At 52.1% G+C, this 22,378-nt stretch overlaps 1 protein-coding gene across 1 annotated transcript in view; it reads left to right on the top strand.

Annotated features, from left to right (window-relative positions):
• The first annotated feature begins 12,494 nt into the window (after window positions 1-12,494).
• Window positions 12,495-22,378, top strand: part of LOC142046680 (maestro heat-like repeat-containing protein family member 7) — a 138,969-nt gene continuing 129,085 nt past the window's right edge. The window contains 5 exon segments of the mRNA XM_075064649.1: window positions 12,495-12,630; window positions 13,660-13,718; window positions 19,203-19,298; window positions 20,480-20,637; window positions 21,865-21,988. Of these exon segments, the coding sequence (XP_074920750.1) occupies window positions 12,495-12,630; window positions 13,660-13,718; window positions 19,203-19,298; window positions 20,480-20,637; window positions 21,865-21,988 (573 nt within the window).

Raw genomic sequence — 22,378 nt, forward strand, 5'->3', positions numbered from 1 at the left:
AAAAGAGAGAGATACACTGCCCAGTGAAGACGGTTGCCATCCTCGGTGGAACCTCCAATTGTCAAAGTTAACTCAGGACTCACAGTTGTAGACCATCTGTTTATTAACACAGCGCTCTGCTAAATCACACCTACAAGACACAAACTATCCTATTTATACAGATAAAAGGGGGGGGCGGAGCACTTAGCAGATAACAAGGAAGCAGATCTGATAAGTTACTGGGCTAGCCATGATATCTTATTTTCTTACTAACTTTACCGATCTTCTGTAATGTTTCGCCATTAGCACCATTGTTTATGCCTAATGTTTCTTTTCCTGGCACCTGTATTCAACATTTTATTTCTGCTTAAAGGTACATACAACATTCTTTTTAATCCATTCTTATTTTTACAATATAATTAATTCTACTTTCACACCTCAATCCCCACCATGCAGGCAGGGGTCATTCAGCTGGCAATAGCCCTTCTCTTGAGCCCTAAGTGCCTGTGTGTCATAGCTTCCTGCAGGGGTTCAGGGCCAGCAACTGCCTGTGGGGAGAAAACAGGGCCTGGCTAGGCAGGGGCTCAAACCGATGAGTGTCAATTTGGATCCTCAGCGAGCTGTAGGGGTGCAACACGGGACCGGGGAGTGGGGGGGTCAACCCCAGCCAGTTCATCATAGACCTTGTCCCTGAGGCCCCAGTAGAAATGGGGATGTTCACCTGGCAGCATGCAGGTGCGAAGGACTGGAGAGAGAGGTGGCGGACGTGCCCTTTTGATGCCCATGCCTGAGCGCATGGGGAGAGCGGGGACGCAGGCACCGCTCCGTGGTATTGCTGCAAACGTCTGCGACTCAAGTGCCCTGGGTGCACACGACCCTACAGTAGAACATCTAGGGGCACGGGGATGAGGGCCAGGATGGTGCCTAAGACAGACTGAAAGCAAGGGGAAGCTACAGAGCCGGTGGTGAGAGGGGTTTGACCTTTGACAGTCTGCTCTGGGTGCCTGGGCCATCAGACCCCCGCCAGCCACTGGCATTGCCAGACCTCCCTGATCTATGGTGCTGCTGCTCTCCCTGCTTCTCGGAGTCACTGCCTCCCCCGGGCCAAGATATGACAGTGCTGCCCATGGCAGCCAGCTGAGGTCACTCAATTAGGGTGAACTGCAAACAGAACGAGGCAGACAAACCCTAGAAGCTGGTGGTTATTCCAATACTTAGATTTACCAAGCCAGCACAGAACAGCTTCTAACATACCTCACTAGTTACTCAGAAGTTCAAACACTGCAGTTCCCTTAAAGTGCCCAGCCTCAGGTCTCCATCCAGACACACACGTCAGATATGATGATGATTACTGAAAATCTTACTTCATCATATAAAAGAAAAGGTTCTTCCAATCTCAAAGGATCAGCCACATACTCAGGTCCAATTATAACTAGATCTTACCCAAAATACATGCTATAGCCAATTCTTATTAACTAAGCTAAAATGTGTTACAAAAGAAAAGCGAGAGAGTGTTGGTTAAAAGATCAATAGACATACAGACTGGAATTCAATTCCTGAGGTTCAGATACATAGTAGAGGTAAGCTTGTAGTTGCCAAAAGTCCTTTTAGAAATAGTCCATAGGTTATGGTCCAATGTCCATATTCAGGGTGACTCCAGTCAGTGACTGGGGATCTCAATCCTTATGGCTTAAGGTTTCCCTCTCTTGAAACCCAAAGCAGATCTGAGATGAAGTAGGATCATGTCCCAGGGTTCTTATCCATTTCCAGCAGCCTTTTGGCTTGAGAAAACAATAGGCCTAACTCTCCTTCTCCCAAACATCCTGGCAACTAACACAGGGTAACTTATCCATTAAATAGTTTAGATACTGGTTACCACAACCTTCAAAGAGACACATAGACAATAATACTATTTCACTCAAGCATCTTCCTAAATGTTAATATTCCTTTTTTGATCTTTGAATTAAAGCCATAGCAATAAACAAGTCTTGTTTGTGTAAACCTTCTGCCCCTCTGAGTTGGCAGCAACAAGAGCCGGGTTCAGTATCCAGGGGTTCTGTTTCAATAACTGAATGCAAAACCAGCTTGAGCCCCCACCCAGTGACCTGGGACAATTACATGCCACCCCCCCGGTGCCTTTAGGAGGCAATACTTCCCCTCTCGCAAGCACGGAGTTTGAGTGTAGCAAAATCCTTTTAATAAAGGAGGGAAACAATGCGGCATCACGTTGGAGAAACACCAGACACAGGATTATAACACAAACCATAAGCAAAAACCCACCTCCAAGTACGTTTGGCAATGTCCTTTCTCCCTTAGGGTCTTCAGTCCAATCACCCCAAAGTCCAACAACCCGACAGTCTCTGGTCAGTGCCACCCCCAAGTTCAAAAGTTTATCTGCAGAGTTTTACCTCCCCAGCTTGCGTGGAAATTGGGGGGGGGGCACACACACAGGGTGTTAAGGGGCATCTTACGCGGGCCAAGGCCAACTGCTCTGCCTCTCTGTGCAGTTCTGCTGCAGCCTTCACCATGACCAGCTCCACTACACCCGCTGAGTCGCTCCTCCAGCCGACCCGTGAGCCACTCCAGCCGTCCCGGCAAACCGCTCCACTCCGCTCACTGTTCCACGGGCTGCTCCAACATGCTGCAAACTGCTCCGCTCTGCCACTTAGTGATAGATCTTCAGGCTCCCTCACTAGTTAACACAGCACTCAGTGATCTCAGCTCAGTAAGCTTAGCTCTTTTAGTGATTTCAGCTCTTAGTTGGGGAGCCCTGGTGCTGGTACACCATTGGCCCAACATGAATTCAGCTCAGCAGTCTCTAGATGGAATCAAAATTAGCTCTACTCTTCAACAATAGAGAGAGGAGGCAGTGCAATTGGTGTTCCAGGCCCTCAAAAGGGGCCCATACCATCACGTACACACACCAGTCCCCAAACCTTTCTCATTTCAATGGGTTTTGGCACCCATGTCCCTTGTCTAGCAAGTGCTATTTAATTGATGTTAAGAGATCTCTGTCATAAAGCAGTCTCATAGTTCCTCATTCACATAATCAGGGTGACAACACTTTGTTCCTTCTGCCTCAATAACAAAGAAATTGGGGATCCCAGAGCTGTCAAAATAACCATCCCAGGCTGCCACAGGCTATGCTAGATGGGGTGGATGTGCCAATGCAAATACCTAAACTTCCTTTCCACACTCCCCATAATTCACCACCAGATGTCAGGGTAGAGCTCATCCTGACTCTGTTTACATCTGCTTACATCCCAAGACCTGAGCAAACACCTACCCTTCTACCTCTAACAATGTAGACCTGCATTTCAAAGCTCTGTTCATTTCCACATCTTCCGAACTAGTTTCTAAAGTTCTGCCCTGGGTCAGGTTAGTTTGTAAGTTAATTAACTCTCTCTGGCCCTGTTATTCTTCAGTGAGATATTAGATCAGACTCATAACATCACACAAGACCCCTGCAACAATCATCTCCTGGGGCTGCCATGGCACTGAGCAGCTAGCAAGGCCTGAGACTCAGCTGGGCGGGGGAGGGCTGGGAGGCTGCTCTTAAAGCAGCTTGTGCGTTGTTGTAGCAGTGGAAGGGGAAGCAGAGATGGGGCCATTTTACATCTCCCTGCCAAGGCACCCGGCAGCTTGGGCAGGTGCAAAGAGCTGCCTGCATGAGCTGAGACTGGGAGCTGGAGGTAGGGAGAGTTTGAGAACCCCTGTTCTGCCCTGTCACAAGGAGGAGGAGCTGAGATGGAACTGATGCTGCCACTCGGGGATCTGGGGAACCCCCTAGCTCCAGCTGCATAGATATGAGGAAGGGCTCTGGCCTGGGGTCTGCAGGAGCTGGGGCTAGATGAGCCCAGTGGTCCCTTCTGGCCTAACGTCTGTGACTGTGGGGAGCGGAAGGTCCTGTGACGGTACCTCCCATAAGTCTTTATGGAAATAGGACATAACTGGAATATGTTTTGTGCTGCCTGTGCCATGTAACATATCTCTGTAAAGGTTATGGTCTGCTATATCTAGTCATCCTATTTGTACAGATATATCATTTTGTACTTGAGGTTAAGAATATTGGCTGTATACTTGCTTGATTTCTAAGTAAGCTTTGTGAGGCATTTGGTCAGCTGCTTTAGGAAGGAATTCGCCAAGTTAAGTACCCGATCAGGAAGCACTTGGGGAACAATGTATCTTGGAATGCTCCAGTCCACATAAGAAGTCTTCCTGGAGACATACAAGATACCATGTGGACAATGGCTTCTACCTGTAAAGACTGTGAGTTGTGCATGGACATATGATTTGCCCAGGTTACTCCAGGACTCCATCTTGGAGCTGGACTTTCTATAGGAGTGAGGAAGGGGGGTCTCCACCCACAAGAGAGTCTATTTAACCCCCTTGGAGACCCCTCCATTTTGTCTTCAGCTGGCTAAAGAGAGAGTCTCTCCACCCCCAGGATACTTGGAGGAAATTGGAACAAAGGGATGTGAATGATTGCTGGACCCAGGCTAAAAGGAGATTAGTCTGTAAAAGGGAGCCTTCTGGAACTGGTGAGGATCTTATCTGTATTTAGTTTGATTAGAGATAGATTTGTGCATTTTATTTTATTTTGCTTGGTGACTTATTTTGTTCTGTCTGTTACTACTTGGAACCACTTAAACCCTACTTTCTGTATTTAATAAAATCACTTTTTACTTATTAACTCAGAGTATGTGTTAATACCTGGGGGAGCAAAGAACTGTGCATATCTCTCTATCAGTGTTATAGAGGGTGAACAATTTATGAATTTACCCTGCATAAGCTTTATACAGGGTAAAACGGATTTATTTGGGTTTAGACTCCATTGGGAGTTGGGTGTCTGAGTGCTAAAGGCAAGCATACTTCCGTGAGCTGTTTTCAGGTAAACCTGCAGCTTTGGGGGCAAGTAATTCAGACCCTGGGTCTTTGTTGGAGCAGACAGGAGTATCTGGCTTGCAAGACAAGGCGCTGGAGTCCTGAGCTCAGAGGCATAGCGAGCGCCCTCCGTACCCTCCGACCAGAGGGGGCCCCGCAAGGAAGGGGGCCCCTAAAAGTGGCAAAAAAAATGTAAAGTATAACTAGTAAGTGACATTTATTGACGCTATTGCACAATCCATGTCGGTTTTACTGACAAAACCGTGATGTCATTATGATACATCATAATGCTATCGGCTACATCAGTTGTCCGTCGGTCAGTTTAGAATTTTAGTTGGACCCATTCAAAGAATGTGTATTTGCGTTCATAATGGCGGTCGGCGGATAAATGTTATTAATTTAGTTGTTTAGTTTTTTATCGTTTCCAACGCAGAAGCGTGCTTTGTGATGTCTAAGAGAATGTATAAGAGCGGAGCTCGTAAACGAAAGGCAGCAAAAGTCTGGCCAAGAAGGAACTTGAGAAAATTCCGAAGTTGTCAACATTTTTGCGCTGCAATCCAACGTACAGGTACAGGCACATGAAACGACAGCGCTAGCAGCGACGAATCGTATCCAGAAGTTCTCTAGAAGTGCTTCAAGGAGGCGAAGGTGAAGCCAGTTGTTTATTTTCGATCAATAAAACCAGCAATTAATTCAGTCACCAGATGTGTCACTGACGCTGCGGCAGAAGTCGGTGCTACATGAAGTTTTGGAAGAATATCGAAATACAGGATATAACTCTGTGGTCACAAATGCACGTCGAATAGCAGAGCATTGGGTATTGAGCAGGGTGTTCCAGAACCAGGTGCGACGTAAGAAGAGAATGTTTGATTACGAATTTGCTGATGATTTGAGTCGTTTCTGCCGAAGAAATTCAAATGCAGTCTCTCTTGTTCTCACTGATCAGGCCATATCTTCTGTCGTCGTCGATTTGACCAACCTGATGGTATAAGTTGTTTGATTTCGTACAACGCTAAACGCCTGAATGCAGTGTCACAGAGAATGAACTAGGCATCACAGCAAAAATTTTGAAGAAAAATGGGGAACAATTGGATGCCAACGAATCATATGGAAATTGAATCGTTTTCATTTCTGTCATCGAGAAAGAGAGAGACTGTCATGGCAAACAAATTTTTAACGTACATATACAAGAACAGCCTTCAGGAGATATATCGAATTTTGCATGCATCGCATTTTCTGCACACACAGTTACTGTCGCTGGTGCTGAAAGGAGCTTCAGCAGAATGAAACTGATCAAGAATATCCTGCGCTCAATCATGACAGATGACAGGCTTTCTGCGCTTGCAGTTATCTCAATCGAAAACAAGATTGCCAGATCTCTGGACTATGACGCATTGATTAACCAATTTGCGGAGAACAAGGCTCGAAAGAAGCGCTTTGCGTAAATACGGAATACATGTACACTGTAGGCCTATGTATACATAATATGAACCCTGTATATTGTATAAAATAAATACCACATTCCAGTTTCTGCATTGTAAGGGGCCCCGGACATATGTTCGGAGGGGGCCACGTTCTTTGTTGCTACGGCCTTGCCTGAGTTGGCAGGGAAAACAGGAGCAGAGGTAGTCTTGGCACATCAGGTGGCAGCTCCCAGGGGCGTTCTGTGATCCAACCCGTCACAGGTCCCTCCCATGACCCTGGAGGGGAATGACAGGCTCTTAAACCCTGTGAGGCCAGAACTAGTCTGGGCTGGGGCATCCCATGGCTGGGGAGTCACACATTGGCTGGCTTGTGACTTGCCTGGCCATTGTGACATACCCCCTGCTGGCTGGCACAGCCTCATCCCCTCACTGCCAGGCTTGGCTCTGGCAGAGCGAGTGCTTGCACGTGCCGCTGGGGAACGCTGAGCCAGCTGTTTCAGCTCTGCCACCGGCAGCAGAAAGTGGTTGGACCATATACACGCCGACTTCTGACCACTCCTGACTCCAGGTAGGAGAATCTTCTACTGCCAACCTCTGCTTTTCCATTGCATCGCCAGCCACACGGAGCCTTCCCCGAGATCCTGGCTGCCAAGTGCCCTGGTGCCGGCTGTCTAGGCCGGTGCCAGGAGGAAGTGGGCAGTGGGATGCACACAGGAGGGAGTCTGGGGGGACTAAACAGAAGGGGTCGCACCAGTCAAGCCCAGAGGGGATGGAGACAAGGAGGAGGGTTTGGCGGGGCTGGTGGCAAGGCATGGGAAGGTGGCACAGGCTGGTAGATGAGGCATTGGGCTGGGACTCAGGAGAGCTGTGTTCAGTTCCCAGCTCTGCTGTAAGTCTTCAGTGTGAGATCAGGTGAGTCCCTGTCACTCTGGGCCTCAGCAAACTAGGGAGAGCAGGTCCCTGCTCTGTGTGGGGGTTGAGACGCTAAATACAACAACACCTGCGTGCTCAGCCGCTGTTGTAATGGGGTCAGGTAAGTGTCCAGACAGGGAGGTAGCTGGTGGCCAAGATGCGCCATGTGGGGGTGATGAAAAGCAAATGGGAAGAAGCATGAAAGGTGTGTGTCATGGAGTCCCTGGGCAATACTCTGGAGCTGCTCCCTATGAAGCCAGTCAGGACTCTGGGGAAGTCTCCTCTCTGTGAGCAGACTGTCTTCTGGGCCAGAAGCTCACAGGGCTTCCAGCTTCCTGGGTCTGACCTTGGAGCATTCAGCATCCTCTACCCCTCCTGGCTCTTCCCACAGCGAGTCCACCCAGGCAGGGTTCTGGGGAAACCAGAGGGTCGTGCACCCCCACTTCGCAGTCACACGTGACTCTTAGCCAGCCAGTAAAACAGAGGTTTATTAGATGACAGGAACACGGTCTAAACCAGAGCTTGTAGGTACTGAGAACAGGACCTCTCAGCCGGGTCCATTTTGGGGGGCAGTGAGCCAGACACCCACATCTGCACTTCACTCCTCATCCCCAACCAGCTCCAAACTGAAACTCTCCAGCCCCTCTTCTCTGGCCTTTGTCTCTTTCCCGGGCCAGGAGGTCACCTGATCTCTTTGTTCTCTAACACCTTTAGCTATCCCCTTGCAGGGGGGAAGGGCCCCGGCCATTAGCTGCCAGGAAACAGAGAGTCAGCCATTTATGCACACTGGCCTTTATCCCACCACCTAGAGACTTAAGAAATGCACAGGGGAAACTGAGGCACCTCTGCAGTATTCAGAGGAAACATTAAGAACAGTCCCATTTTGTAACAGTGAGGGAGTCTGTGGGAAGCCCCCTCTCTTGTGAAATCAACCACCCGCAGACAGTGTGGGTCCCTTGCAGACCTGAGGGTGCTGATCCGGGCATTGCGTACTACCCAGAGCTCTAATCCTGGCTCATTCCCAGGCAGCTGGGAGTGTGAGTGGTGGAGCTGCCAGCTCTGGGCATCTCCCTTCCCAGCACGAGATTGTCTCTGGGGGAAGCCCATCCCAGGAGCTGGCATTTGTTGGCGTCTTCCACAGAGCGCTGGAGTCTCAGCCGCTCCAGATCGGGGGGAGGGGCCAGCTGTGAATTTGGAGCCAGATCCGGGTTTGGATCTGAATCCGCCAGCTCTGTGGAGCATTCAGATGTGGGGAACTAGCTCCTGCCCATGCCATAGCACAACGTGTCACTTCAGCCAGCCACCTGCCAGGCTCTGGCAGCGCCCTGTGTGGAACTGCAGCTGGGCCCTCCAGAGCCGAGCTGCTACTCCTCCTCTCTGCTGGCCAGCCGGCCGCAGCTCCTCAGCACCTGCCCGCTCAGCCCCACCTCAGTGCGCCTCCCTCTGCAATCTCCTCCCTGGTGTTGCACCTCGCCCCCTGCACCTGGCATGTCAGTACCCAGTGGGTCCGGGAGCCAAGCGCCCTGGGAGCCATCTGTAAGGGGCTGAGTCCCTCCTGTGCTGGGCTCGAGCCAATCCTCAAGCCAGGAACTGGCCTTGTGACTCTCAGAGCAGCTATATCAGTCTCACAGCAGCAGCTCTGTCTGCTCAACATCACTCCAGGGCCAGGAACTTGCTCCTGCCTGACATAGGCAACAGTCTGAGCCTGCTTCAGCCTTGTTCCTAGTCCTACTCCAGTCCTGGTCTCCCTCTAGTCTCTGTTCAGGACATGCAGCGTGGGGGGAATTGGGCTGTATCTGTACAATGTCTAGCACTGAGGGGCCCTGATCCCGGACAAAGCCCTCTGGGCACTACAAAAATACAAAGGAGAACAGCAGGGCTGGAGGATTTACAGGTTCCGTGTGAGAAGGGGTGGTTGGGTTGAGTCGGCAGTGAGTCCCCAGTAACATAGAGCTGCGGTAGTGATGGAAGATCTATTTCATCTTCCCTGCCTAGCACAGTTCATAACTTAGCACTGAACAGCTGCAAGGATCCTGGCGGGCCCTGGTATGACTGTGGCAGCAGACTCAATGATGGCAAAAAGCAAGATCTGTGCAATAGGCAACGTAGTTCCATCTGGGCACCAGCCAGCTCCTGTGCCCCAGAGAGCTCCCACAGCTCCCACTGAACCAGGGACAAAGGGGGCAGGAGGTTGGAAGAGAAGGTGCCAGTCTGGGATCCAGGAGACCCATGGTCGTTTCCCAACTCTGCCACAGATACCCTGCATGGCCTAGGGCAAGTCCCTTATTCCCTCTGCGCTGCAGTTCCCAGTCTGTTCAGTAGCGGTAGCAGCCAGGCCCTGCCCCGCAGGGGGCGGTCAGGATAACTGCAACTGAGGTTGGCCAGTACTCGGATGTCACGGATGGTACCTAAGACAGACCGAAAGCAAGGGGGAGCTACAGAAGTGGTGGTGAGAGGGTTTTGGCCTTTGACAATCTGCTCTGGGTGCCTGCGCTGTCAGACCTCAGCCAGTCACTGGCATTGCCAGACCTCCCTGACCTATGGTGCTGCTGCTTTTCCTGTTTCTAGGAGTCACTGCCTCCCCCAGGCCGAGACCCCGCAACAATCATCTCCTGGGGCTGCTGTGGCACTGAGTGGCTAGCAAGGCCTGAGACTCAGTTGGGCAGGGGGGCTGCTCTTAAAGCGTGGGCTGGGAGCTGGGGGAGGAGAGAGTTTGGGAACCCCCGTTCTGTACTGTCACGAGGAGGAGGAGCCGGGATGGAACTGATTCTCCCACTCAGGGATACATCCCGCGACCTTCTGGCTCCAGCTGCATGGACGCAGGGAGGGGCTCTGGCCTGGGGTCTGCAGAAGCTGGGACTAGACGAGTCCAGCAGTCCCTTCCAGCCTAACATCTGTGACTGTGGGGAGTGGAAGGTCCTTCCCATGACTCTGGTGGGGAAGGACAGTCGGCTCTTAAACCCTGAGAGGCCAGAACTAGCCTGGGCTGCAGCATCCCATGGCTGGGGAGTCCCACACTGGCTGGCTTGTGACTCGCCTGCCCATTGTGACATATCCCCTGCTGGCTGGCACAGCCTCATCCCCTCACTGCCAGGCTTGGCTCCGGCAGAGCGAGAGCTGGCACATGCCCCTGAGGAATGCTGAGCCAGCTGTTTCAGCTCCGCCACCTGCAGCAGAAAGTGGGTGACCCATTTACACAGTCTTCTGCCCACCCCTGGCTCCAGGTAAGAGAATCTTCTATTGCCCACCTCTGCTCAACCACTGCCATGATGGGGCCAGGTAAGTGTCCAGACAGGGAGGTAGCTGGTGGCCAACTTGGGCCATGTGAGGGTGACGAAAGGCAAATGGGAAGAAGCATGAGAGGTGAGGGAGCTGGAGAGTCTGTGGGAAGCCACCTCTCTTGTGAAATCAACCACCCCAAGACGGTGCGGGTCCCTCACAGGCCTGGGGGTGCTAATTCAGGCTTCGCGCGCTACCCTGAGCTCTGATCCTGGCTCATTCCCAGGCAGCTGGGAGTGTGAGTGGTGGAGCTGCCAGCTCTGGGCATCTCCCTTCCCAGCACGAGATTATCTCAGGGGGAAGCCAACCCCAGGATCTGGCGTTTGTTGGTCTCTTCCACAGAGCGCTGGAGTCTCAGCCGCTCCAGATCAGGGGGAGGGGCCAGCTCTGAATATGGAGCCTGATCTAGGTTTGGATCTGAATCCGCCAGCTTTGTAGCGTTCAGCTGTGCGCCGCTAGTTCCCGCCCGCGCAACATCACAGCGTACCACTTCTGCCTCCCCAATCTCCTCCCTGGCTCTGCACCTCGCCCTCTGCACCTGGCATGTCAATACCCAGCTAGGCCTGACCACCTCCCTCACCTTTGCTGACCTCATCACTTCCATAGGGAATGGCACTGAGGATGCCAGGGGAAGAGGCATTCTCAGGTTGGCAGGCGCCACTGTTCTATTTACCAGGACAGTCCGATACCAGGACAGTGCCTCTGAGCTCTGGAGAGGGCTAGAGCTGCATTGGGACACCTGCCGTGCAGCTGCTGGAGAGTCAGCAGGAGACAGTGGGTGAGGAATGGAGCCCCCCAGAGCAGGGGCCATTCAGGAGACCCATCATGGGGGGAATCAGGCCTGGGATGCTCTCCAGCGGCTGCTGCCACACAGGCCTTGGAGAGATAAGCCGTGAAACCCCCACAAAGCGCAGCCCCTGGCACACAGCTTTGTAGCACTGAGACCCTGTACACATGAGCCACCATCCAGCAGGGCCTTGGGCCACCCCCACCCCCACCCTCTCCCACTGCCCCACTCTGGGAGGCCAGGGAACAGTTCACAACTTTGCAATGACCAGCAGCAGGGATCCTGGCAGGCCCTGGTATGGTTTTAGCAGCATTTTCAATGTTCGGGAAAAATGAGATCTGTGCAATAGGCAACGTTGTTCCAGCTGGGCACCAGCCAGCTCCTGTGCCCCAGAGAGCTCTCACAGCTCACACTGAACCAGGGACAAAGGGGGCAGGAGGTTGGAAGAGAAGGTGCCAGCCTGGGACCCAGGAGACCCATGGCCATTTCCCAGCTCTGCCACAGATATTCTGTGTGGCCTTGGGCAAGTCCCTTATTCCCTCTGTGCCGCAGTTCCCTTTCCGTTCAGTGAGGGTAGCAGCCAGGCCCTGCCCCGCAGGGAGCGGTCAGGATAAATGCAATCGAGGTTGGGCAGGTTGGAAGAGAAGGTACCAGCCTCCCTGCCCCTCTCCCACCTTCTGCTCCTGCCCCTTCAGGGGGGGGTGGGGGGTGAGCAACTCCTGCTGCTCACAAGCCTGCCCCAGCTCCCCCACCCCACTGGCCTCACCCACCTGGGAACTGCCATGGCCCCAATATTCTGGGGGAAGGGATCAGGGTAATTTCCCTGGGCAGGAAGAATCCTGAGTGGCTGGATCCAGCCTGTCTGCTGTGCAGCTTGTGAACTAGCAGAAGGAGAGGTGGGAGTGACCCGGGGAGGCCGTTTGGCCTGCGGGATGGGGTGCTGGCCTGTGCATCTGGGAGACCTGGGTTCTAATCCTGCCTGTACTGCTGACTGGCTGGGTGACTTTGAGCACATCCCTTCACTTGTTTCCCTGCTGGCTGCCTTGGCTAGTTAGAGTCTGAGCCCTGTGGCCCAGGGATTGTCTGCAGCACCTGGTGCAACAGGTCCCTGATCTCAGCTGGCATCTGTAGGAGCTGGTGGAACAGAAATAACTGGGCTGGCCCTGATGCTGAACGGGCAGTTGCCTCTCGTCACTCCCAAGCAATGCCTTGTCCTGGCTTCTTGCAGGATGGTTGAGGAAGTCCCCAAGGGCCCCTCAAAGCCCATCCATGCCTGGGAGGAGACGAAACCTTCCCAAAGGAAGAGTCGGCGGAAAAGCCCACAGCAGCAGCAGGAGCTGTGTGTGCCTCAGCCCTTCCGTGCCGGTGAGTGGGCGCCTCCTGGGTGGGCGGAGGGGGCTGCAGAAATGGCCGGGGCTTGCGGTGGGGCTTGGCCCCTCTGGGAGTTGAGGTGGCAAGAGCAAGGTGTCACTGGGGGGAGACGACTCCATAGACCTTGGACTGCTCTGGGCTGCCACGAGATGGAGAGACAGGAAAGCCCAGGCAGGGGGGAATGGCACCTCCTGCTGGCAGCAGCTGCAGCCTCTAGAGCTGATTGGGGCATTAGAAAAGGCGGCAGAAGCATCAGGTGGAGGCTGACTGAATCGCCCACCCTGATCTGTCACGCTGCAGGATATATTCCACCTCTCAAAGGGGATGCTCGGTGCACGATGGGTTGTTCAAGCCTACGATTGCAGGGCGCCGGCCAGAGCATAAGATGCCCCCTGGTGTTGCAGCCCCATCTACTGGCTCCTTTGTCACATGTCCCAGCACAGGGCATTTGGGGGGGAGTGTTGACGATGGGAGCCCAGTGCCTGCCCAGGTTACACCCGATGGCTCTGGCTGGCTGTTGGTGGCAGGAGAGGCAGTCAGAACAAGCAGAACAGGCAGCCCATGGGTCCCCATATCCCACACAGACTGGGCAACCATTCCCTCTCCTACGCGGGGACCAGACCAATTCACTGCCAGTCCCTCTGCCCCCTCCAGCAATGGCCTGGAGAATGGGGACACCATTCATGGCCTGACATCATCCCTCCTTCCAGATGTGGCGCTCCCCAAATCCCCAAGCTGAGCCTGCATGCTGGGTGGGGATGTGGGGTGGCCGCTGGGAACCAGGGCTCTGAGTGGATCTTTGCTGGGCTGGGCAGCAAAGAGGTGGGAAAACCAGGGATCGCTGTGCCAGACCCTGCTGTGCATTGGGGCTGCTCCCCTGCTGGGGCGGGAGTCAGGGGGCAAGGGTTTTCTCTAAGATCTCTGTCACCCAGCCTGCAGCTTGGCAAACTCAGGTATTACCACCGCTCTGTCTTTGATCAGATTCACCATCCTCTTGTAATGCCTCCTGCTTTATGAGGCCAGACTCGGAGGAGAAAGAAGCCCTGGATTACATCAATGACTTTCTCACAAGCAATGAACAGGTACTAAGAGCCCTCCTCTGACTGTCAGCTAGTGCCCTGTCCACATGCACCATCCACCCTTCTCCACGAAGATGCATGGATTCTAAAGCCAGACCACTGTGACCTCCTGTATAACACAGGCCAGAGACCTGCCCCCAGATAATTCCTGCTTAAACTAAAGCATCTTAAAAATGTCCTGCCTTGAGATACAAAAGGTCACCCACCATGCCCCTTGCTCAGCTGTTCCAATGGTGTCATAAACAGATAGCTAAGGGTTAAGGTCTCTTTCACCTGTAAAGGGTTAACAAACAATGACCTGCAACACCTGACCAGAGGACCAATCAGGAGACAAAATATTTTCAAATCTGGGTGAAGGGAAGTTTGGGTGTGTGTTCTTTGTTCTGTCGGTTGTTCTCTCTGGGTTCTGAGAGTGACCACACGTACCTACAGGCTCTCTAATCTTCTATTCCAATTTTGTAAGTACAAAGGTAGAAAGGCGGTATAGTCTTTTTGATTGTTTCTTTATTTGCACATGTGTAGTTTGCTGGAAGTATTTTAAATTGTAATTCTGTTGGAGGAGGTTTTTTCTCCAGTTTCTATAAGCTGAAAGAGCCTGTAATATTACATCTTGAAATTACAGAGATTTCTTACTTTTTCTTTCTTTTATTAAAAGTTTTCCTTGTAAAAGCCCTGATTAATTTTTTCCCCTTGTTAAGGCAAAGGAACTGAGTCTATACTCACCAGGGAATTGGTGGGGGGAAGGGAAAGGTAAATTTCCTCTGTGCTTTGGATTCACGGAGCTTGAATCTGTCTATCTCGCCAGAATAACCCAGGGAGGAAAAGCCTGGGGGCGGGGGGGGGAATGGGGAGGGGTGAGGTGGAAATCCCTCTGTTTTTAAGATTCAAGGAGTTGAATCACTGTCTATCTCTCCAGATGCCCAGGGAGGAAAAGCCTGGGGGGGGGGGGAGAAGGGGGAGGAGAAACCTGATTTCTCTGTGTTGTGTTTCAAGGAGTTTGAAGCACGATAATCTCCTGGTGTACCCAGGTGGGAAAGATCTGGGAGGAGGAAAGGAGGGGGAAGGGAAATGGTTTATTCCCCTTTGTTGTGAACCTCAAGGAATTTGGGTTTTGGGGTCCCCAGGGAAGGTTTTTGGGGGGACCGGAGTGTCCCAAAACACTATATATTTTTGGGTGGTGGCAGCTTATCCCAGATCTAAGCTGGGAATGAAGCTTAGAAAAATTCATGCTGGTACCCCAATTTTTTGGACTCTAAGGTTCAGATTGGGGAAAGATATCATGACAAATGGTCTATTACTTTCTCTGTTAAAAATGTACATTTCCAGTTTGAATTTGTCTACTTTCAATTTCCAGCCCCTTTGAGGTGCCACCTGAAGTACCGGGACACCATTGAGCCCACCTGTTCTGCCAGCCTGGGCCTCCTTTACCTTGTCTTGCTGGGCTTGGGCAGGGCCACCCAGAGGGGGGGTCAAGTGGGGCAATTTGCCCCAGGCCCCGGGCCGCGCAGAGGCCCCCACAAGAATGTCAGAGGCTCCCCCCCGGCCTCCGCCTTCTCCCATCCCCCGGCGCCTCAGCACGCCGCATCCAGGAGTGGCCCTGGACAGAGCTCAAGCAGCGTGGCTCGGGCGGGACCTGAGCTCCTCCCACTTGGAGCCGCGTGGTAAGGGAGCGAGGCCTGAGCGCCTCCTGCTCCAGCCGCATGGTTAGGGGGGTAGGGCTGAGCTCCTCCCACTCAGAGCCGCATGGTAAGGGGGCGGGGCCTGAGCATCTCCTGCTGAGAGCCACATGGTAAGGGGGCGGGGCCTGAGCACCTCCTGCTCAGAGCCACATGGTAAGGGGCCGGGGCTGTGAGCTCAGGTTCCGAAGGAGCCAGGCTGATGCAGTGCTGTCCAGGGGCCAGGAAAGCTCCTGGACGCGGCACGCTCTGAGGCTCCGGGAGAGGGGAGAGGAGGGAGTAAACAGAAGGTAAGCCCCTCTGAGCTGGACACCCTCCTGACACGCCCCTCAGCCCTGAGCCCAGCTCCCCACCCAGCCCTGAGCAACAGCAGTGCCACCCCCAGGCAGCGACAGCCCATTGGCACCAACCATCACCATCACCCAGCGACAGCCCATTATGTAATTCCAAATTGTATACATACTGTCAAGGTTCGTTCCCCACTCTGAACTTTAGGGTACAGATGTGGGGACCTGCATGAACACCTCTAAGCTTAACTACCAGCTTAGATCAGGTTTTGCTGCCACCACTCCTAAATACTAACTCCCTTTCCTGGATAGTCTTGAGAGACTTCTTCACCAAGTCCCTGATGAACACTGATCCAACCCCTTGGATCTTAACACAAGGAGAATTTAACCATCCCCCTGTGGTAAACGTCTGTCCCAAATCTGGACTTTAGCATACAAAATCTGGGTGCTTACTATGAACCTTCCCAAGCTTATACCCAGCTTGGATCTTATCTCGCTGTTACCAGCCGAAGTTTTCCAGGGTTTCGGTCCCCTCGGGTTCCCCAAACCTTTCCTTGGGGGACCCCTCCAAGACCCAGAGCCCCTGGGTCTCCTCTATCTCATCCCCCAGCTTCCCCCCCTCTCCTGGGTTAGCCGGTGCGATGCTATACTTCACTCCTTGAATACAACCGGAGAGGCAATCTAGCTTCCCCGAGGCTATGCATTCAAACCTAGTCAGCTCACACAAGAGATTCACCCCTCCCTTTGTCCCGTAGCCTTTTCCCGCCCTGGGACAATAGGAAAGTAAGACACAGAGCTTGGGCTTTTCCCTCCCCCCCTAGCCTGGCACAGAAATTCCTCTCCCCTCTGCCTCACTAGGAAAAGAAACTCCCACAAGTTTTAAAAAGAAACTTTATATAAAAAGAAAGAAAATACAGAACAATAATACTGCATTAAGAAACTCAATACAGGAATATGGCTTATAAGAAAATAGGAATAAACAGTCTGATTTAAAAGATAGCCCAATTAAACCAGTCCAGCAAATCAACACCCATGTAAATACAAATCAAAGCACATCACAGCCAATTACTTTGGTTCCTTTGTACTCACACTTAATAGTAGAATATTTGAAAGAAGATGGAGTTAGAAGAAAAGCTTGTTTACTCACAGCCGAGGAAAACAAAAAGACCCCGAGTTTCCAGTTCCCTCCCAGACTTTAAAAAAAATCCAGGTCTCTGATTGGTCCTCTGGTCAGGTGTTTGGTTCCCCCTTTGTTCACCCTTTACAGGTAAAAGAAAATTAACCCTTACCTATCTACTTATGACACCCCCCTCCTTTCCCCCACCAATTCCTGGTGAGTCCAGATCCAATCCCCTTGGATCTTAAAACAAGGAAAAAATCAATCAAGTTCTTAAAAAGGCGGCTTTTAATTAAAGAATGAAAGGTAAAAATCATCTCTGTAAAATCAGGATGGAAAATAACTTTACAGGGTAACCAGATTCAGAGAGCCCAGAGGAACACCCTCTAGCCTGAGGTTCAAAGTTATAGCAAACAGAGGTAAATCCTCTTAGCAAAACGGAACATTTACAAGTTGAGAAAACAAAGTTAAACCTAACACGCCTTGCCTGGCTGTTACTTACAAGTTTGAAATATGAGAGACTGGTTCAGAAAGATTTGGAGAGCCTGGATTGATGTCCAGTTCCTCTTAGTCCCAAGAGCGAACAACCCCAAAACAGAGCACACAAACAAAAGCCTCCTCCCCACCCCCAAGATTTGAAAGTATCTTGTCCCCTTATTGGTACTTTGGGTCAGGTGTCAGCCAGGTTACCTGAGCTTCTTAACCCTTTCCAGGTAAAAGGATTTTGGTGTCTCTGGCCAGGAGGGATTTTATAGTATTGTATACAGGAGGGCAGCTCCCTTCCCTTTATAGTTATGAGACACACATTAAAGCATTTCATGTTTTAATATCATGTATTTCGAGTATGCCTCTACCCCGATATAACACTACCCCATATAACACGAATTCGGATGTAACGCAGTAAAGCAGTGCCCCGGGGGGCACACCAGTGGATCAAAGCAAGTTCAATGTAACACGGTTTCACCTATAATGCGGTAAGACACAGGACAGCATTATATTGAGGTAGAGGTGTATTTTCAAATTATTAAAAATTAATTTTTGAATGTATTTCACTGGTTATTTTTTACATTTCCAAATACATGATACTATAGTATTGCAACTTTTTTTTTAATGGAAGGGGCCTCTGAAATTGCTTTGCCCCAGCCCCCCTGAATCCTCTGGGTGGCCCTGGGCTCGGCTCACAAGCCTCTTCCAGATTCAGGCAGGGCCACGTCCAGCTGCAGAAAGATACAGACACAGAGATCAGCTCTGGGAAGACTCAGCTGAAGGGGCTTGTCACAGTACTCTGGTGCCCACCTCCTCTGGAGTACAGACCCAAAGATTTTATGAAATTTGCCTCCTCCCTTGATGTTGAGAAAGGCACGCACAACTCTTTGCCCCTCCCCCCAGTTACTAATTGCACAAACTGGGTTATGGTAGAAACAAGAAATAAGATGATTAAATACAGGAGGTAGATTTTAAGTGGTTCTAAGAGAGAGCAAACAGAACAAAGCAGATTACCTTAGTAAATAAACACAAGATGCAAACTAAGCTTTCCACACTAGATAGATAGGATCTACACTAGCAAATTCTCAGGCTGGCAGATTCTTAAGATTCTTTGCTGTGCAGCTTGGATTTCCCAGGTTTTCTTGCACAGGTTAGGAATCTCTCTCTAGCCTGGGACCATCACTTCTCATAGTTCAATCTTTGTCCCTCAGATGTTTCCAGGTGTCTCATTGCAGGGAGCGTGAGGTCCTCCCGATGTCATTGTTCCCCTTTTATCTCCTCTTCCCACCTGCTGGAAAACTCTTTTGCTGCAACCTGAGTCCAACAGTTCCCGCTGTAAAGCGTTATCTCAAAGAGGTTTCTATGCTGTTTGTGTGCATTTCCTCAATAAGCTATTGTTTTGCATTTTTACTGTTGTACGTGAAAGGCTGTTTTGAACCTCACAATGTGTTTCAGGAACACATACATAGCTGAACTTCATAACTTCACATACAGAGATAGCACATACAATCCAATGAGACAGTAATGTCTAGTAGATAAAGACTTTTACAATACCTTACAATATGTACTTTGTACAAAACATATCCTAATGACATGACAGTGGTGAATATTGGGGTGTCAGGGTGTCCCACCCAGATGTTCCTCCCGCTCTGTCAAGCCCCCACTAACATCGTCTGGCTGCTAAGCTGCCATGTTGCAGTTCCTCTTTGGACACCTACCCCGTGAGATCTGCTCCCTCTCTGGTCCGGTTTCATACAGAGCTGCCCCAGATAGTCACTCCTGTTGCCAGATGAATGGCCTTCTGCCATTTGGCATATCAAAGCCTGAGCAGCACTGGGGGGAAGCTTTCTGACATCTCTCCCACTGGCAGCTCCTTTCCATGCTAACCTTCTCGTTTGTGTCTAATCTCTGCGGAGCGTAGGACGAGGCCAAGAAACTGAAGTTCTTGGATTCCATCAGTGCCCTCAGCAGCCTGCCTGCTTTTAAGAACAGAGCCCTGCTAGTGGGGAAGATACAGGTGAGTAAAACACACACTGGGGCTGTGTTACCTGGCGGGTTTAGTCACTGGCCTGGAGATTTTTGCAGATTTGTCTAACTTCAGCTGCCAATCATTGGATCAGGTTAGACGTTTGTCTGTCAGACTGAAGAGCCCATTCTCAAGTATTTGCTTCCCCTGTAGGTACTTACAGACTGTCATCAAGTCACCCTGTAACTTTCTCTTCGTTAAGCTGAACTGATTGAGCTCCTTGAGTCTCTCACTATCAAGCATGTTTCCCAGTCCTGCAATCCCTCCTGGGGCTGTTCTCTGAGCCCCCTCCAATTTATCAACATTCTCCTTCAATTGTGGGCACTGGACCTGGACACAGGAACCCAGCAGCGGTCGCACCAGTGCCAAATACAGAGGGAAAATAACCTCTCTAACAACTGGAGATTGCCCTGTTTGAATATCCCGGGATGGCATTAGCCCTTTTGGCCCCAACTTCGCACTGGGCGCTCATGGGCAGCTGATTACCATGACTGCCAAGTCTTTTCCAGAGTCACCGCTTTCCAGGTTAGAGCCCCCCATGCTGTGAGTGTGGCCTGCATTTTTGTTCCTAAACATATAACTGTATTGAAACGTAGATTGTTCCCTTGCAGCCAGCTTCCCAAGTCATCGGATCTCTCTGTCTATGCCAGTCTCCCTGCTCAGAGCCCCAACACCCCGCAGTCAGTGCCCACTAGGGAACTAGCAACAAATCTACTCCGTAGATTTGGAAAGTCTTTGCTCTCCAGCGCTGCAGAAAGCTTTCCACACCTTACCTCCCTTCCCTGAATGTGGGACAGCGTGGGCTGGTGGGTGGTCCAGTCGGCTGGGGCTCAACACATTGGGGTTCTACTCTCAGTTATGCAGTAAGACCTTGGGCAAGTCACTTCCCCCTCTGTGCTTCAATTTGCCTCCCATGCCTTGTCTCGTCTAGTTAGCTTGTGAGCTCTCTGCGGCAGGGACTGGCTCTCACTGTGTGTGTGAAGCGCCGGGCACAAGGGAGCCTGATCTCAGGTGGAGTCCTTGGGTGCTAATGCTGATGGAGCCTTTGCAGAGCACTGGCGCATGACACTGGGACACTGAGCACAGGCCCTGCACTGCGCTCTCCGGCTGGAGTCCTGCACACCATCAAACCTGCAGTAGGATGACCTGGTTGCTGAGCCCACCTGTTGCAGGCCCTGCGCTTTGCTCCCCTGTCGGAGCTTTGCAGGAGCTTGGAGCCCGGCTGGCATTTCCCCACGTTGTCTCCTCAGGAGCTGATTGATCACGAGTCCGTCGACTCCCTGACCGGCGTGATGCGTCAGCAAGCGATGCTCGCCATCATGAAGCTGAGGTACCCAGCCTGCCCGGCCCAGCCCCAGCCAGTGCTACATGCAGCCAGACACGCCAGCCCCTTGGCGTGGCCAGTTTTCCAGGGCATTCCCCTCTCTGCTCCTCCCCCATCTTCTGATTCCCCCAGGAAATGTGGCACGAAATGATGGTGCTGGTGCATGTGGACTGGCACCAGTGGGTAGGTGGTGGAGGATCCTTCGGTGCCTGGCGACCTCTCCACGTGGCCTTATGAAGATATGGGGGAGGGAGCGTGGGAGGCAGGACCGGGCTCCTCTGGGGGGAGAGGGGCAGTTAGGTGCTGCTGGAGCAGAGCAACTGGAGTCACTACCAGCTGTGCCAGCTGCGTCACACCGGCAGCTCAGTGATTCCCTGTGGCTGAGAGGCTGGGCAGGCTGAGCCCTGGCACTTGGCACTGCCTGTGCCATGGGGGGCTCTCTCTCAGTGCCGCTAGCACCCTGCTCTGAACTTCCCAGAAGCCTGCCCATCAGGCGTCTGGAAGGTGATGGATGCTGCGGGCTGGAGCTGGGCTCTCGCTGTTGGCTCAATAAGTTCCCGAGGAATGGGAAGGGGAGGCAGGGCAAGTGATGGCATTGGCCATGATTCTGTCTCTGCAGGGGTGAGAGGGGGAAGGCTTTGTGTCAGCAGTGGGTGTAGCTGTTCCTCACTGGGTGCCACCCGCCACGACGGGCGCGGCTCTGTCCTGCAGGGGCAGCTCAAGTAGTCACCTGGCACCTCACTGCACGTGCTTAGATTCCTGCTTCAGTTCTGCCATGATGGGGGCTGATGCAACATCTCTCTGCTGGCCCGGACTGTGCAGCCGCAATGCAGATGGCTGTGGTGGGAGGGTCTCTTGCCCCCAGCAGAGCAGGACTAGCAGGCTCCTCTGCACTGTGGCCGCTGGGTTCAGAGATGCTTTGGAGCCAGCAGGCTCTAGTCTCCCGTCCATGCCATTTGCGGGATGTTGTTTCTCAACGAAGCACAGCGATCTCTGCCCCAGCTGGTAAGTGCTGGTGGGGTCACAGCAGACAGCTGCAGGCTACACTACATCCCTGCCTGCTGCTCTGAGAGAAGGGAGCACCAACTCCCTCCACCACCCCCTGACCTGTTCTCATCTGCCACCTCCCAGCTGGAGCTCCCGCAGGTGTTTCCATGTCCTGGGAGCCTAAGGCCAACATTAGCGCATCAGTCCCGCCTCAGCCCCCCAAACCTCATGTGTCTCTTCTCTTAGCAAAGTGAAGCCACCGCTATGGGTCCTGAAACAACCCAGCCTGTTCGCCACCTGCTTCTCCAGCATCTTCTCCCTGCCTCCAGCAGAGACCATGGAGGAGGTGGAGGCTTCTCTCTACACCGAAGTAAGCCCAAAACCGGCCATGCTGAGCCGTCCCAAACCGAGTGGGAATCTTGCCACTCGCTCGTGTACTGTCCCCTGGGTTACCTGGCACTGGCATAAGAGTGTAATGATCACAGCTCCTCGGCAAGACTTCAGCTCAGGACCTGCAGCACCAAAGCACAGGCCCCAAAGCACAAGCCCAGATAAAGGAGTAACCCTCCTAGGGTAGCAGTAGTAGGCATTTATCCTTCACATGCACCGACTATTAGTGGGGAACAGACTCTCCCTTCACAATCACATTCATTCCCCGTGCGTGGCTGGGAGCACAGGCCTGAGATGGGCTGCTTCAGTACACATAGGCCAGGGGAACCGAAGCTTGGCTGGAAATCTGCCCTCCAAATGTGGAGTCCTT

Source organism: Chelonoidis abingdonii, chromosome 4, assembly GCF_003597395.2.
Source record: "Chelonoidis abingdonii isolate Lonesome George chromosome 4, CheloAbing_2.0, whole genome shotgun sequence".
In the NCBI taxonomy this organism is placed as follows: domain Eukaryota; kingdom Metazoa; phylum Chordata; order Testudines; family Testudinidae; genus Chelonoidis; species Chelonoidis abingdonii.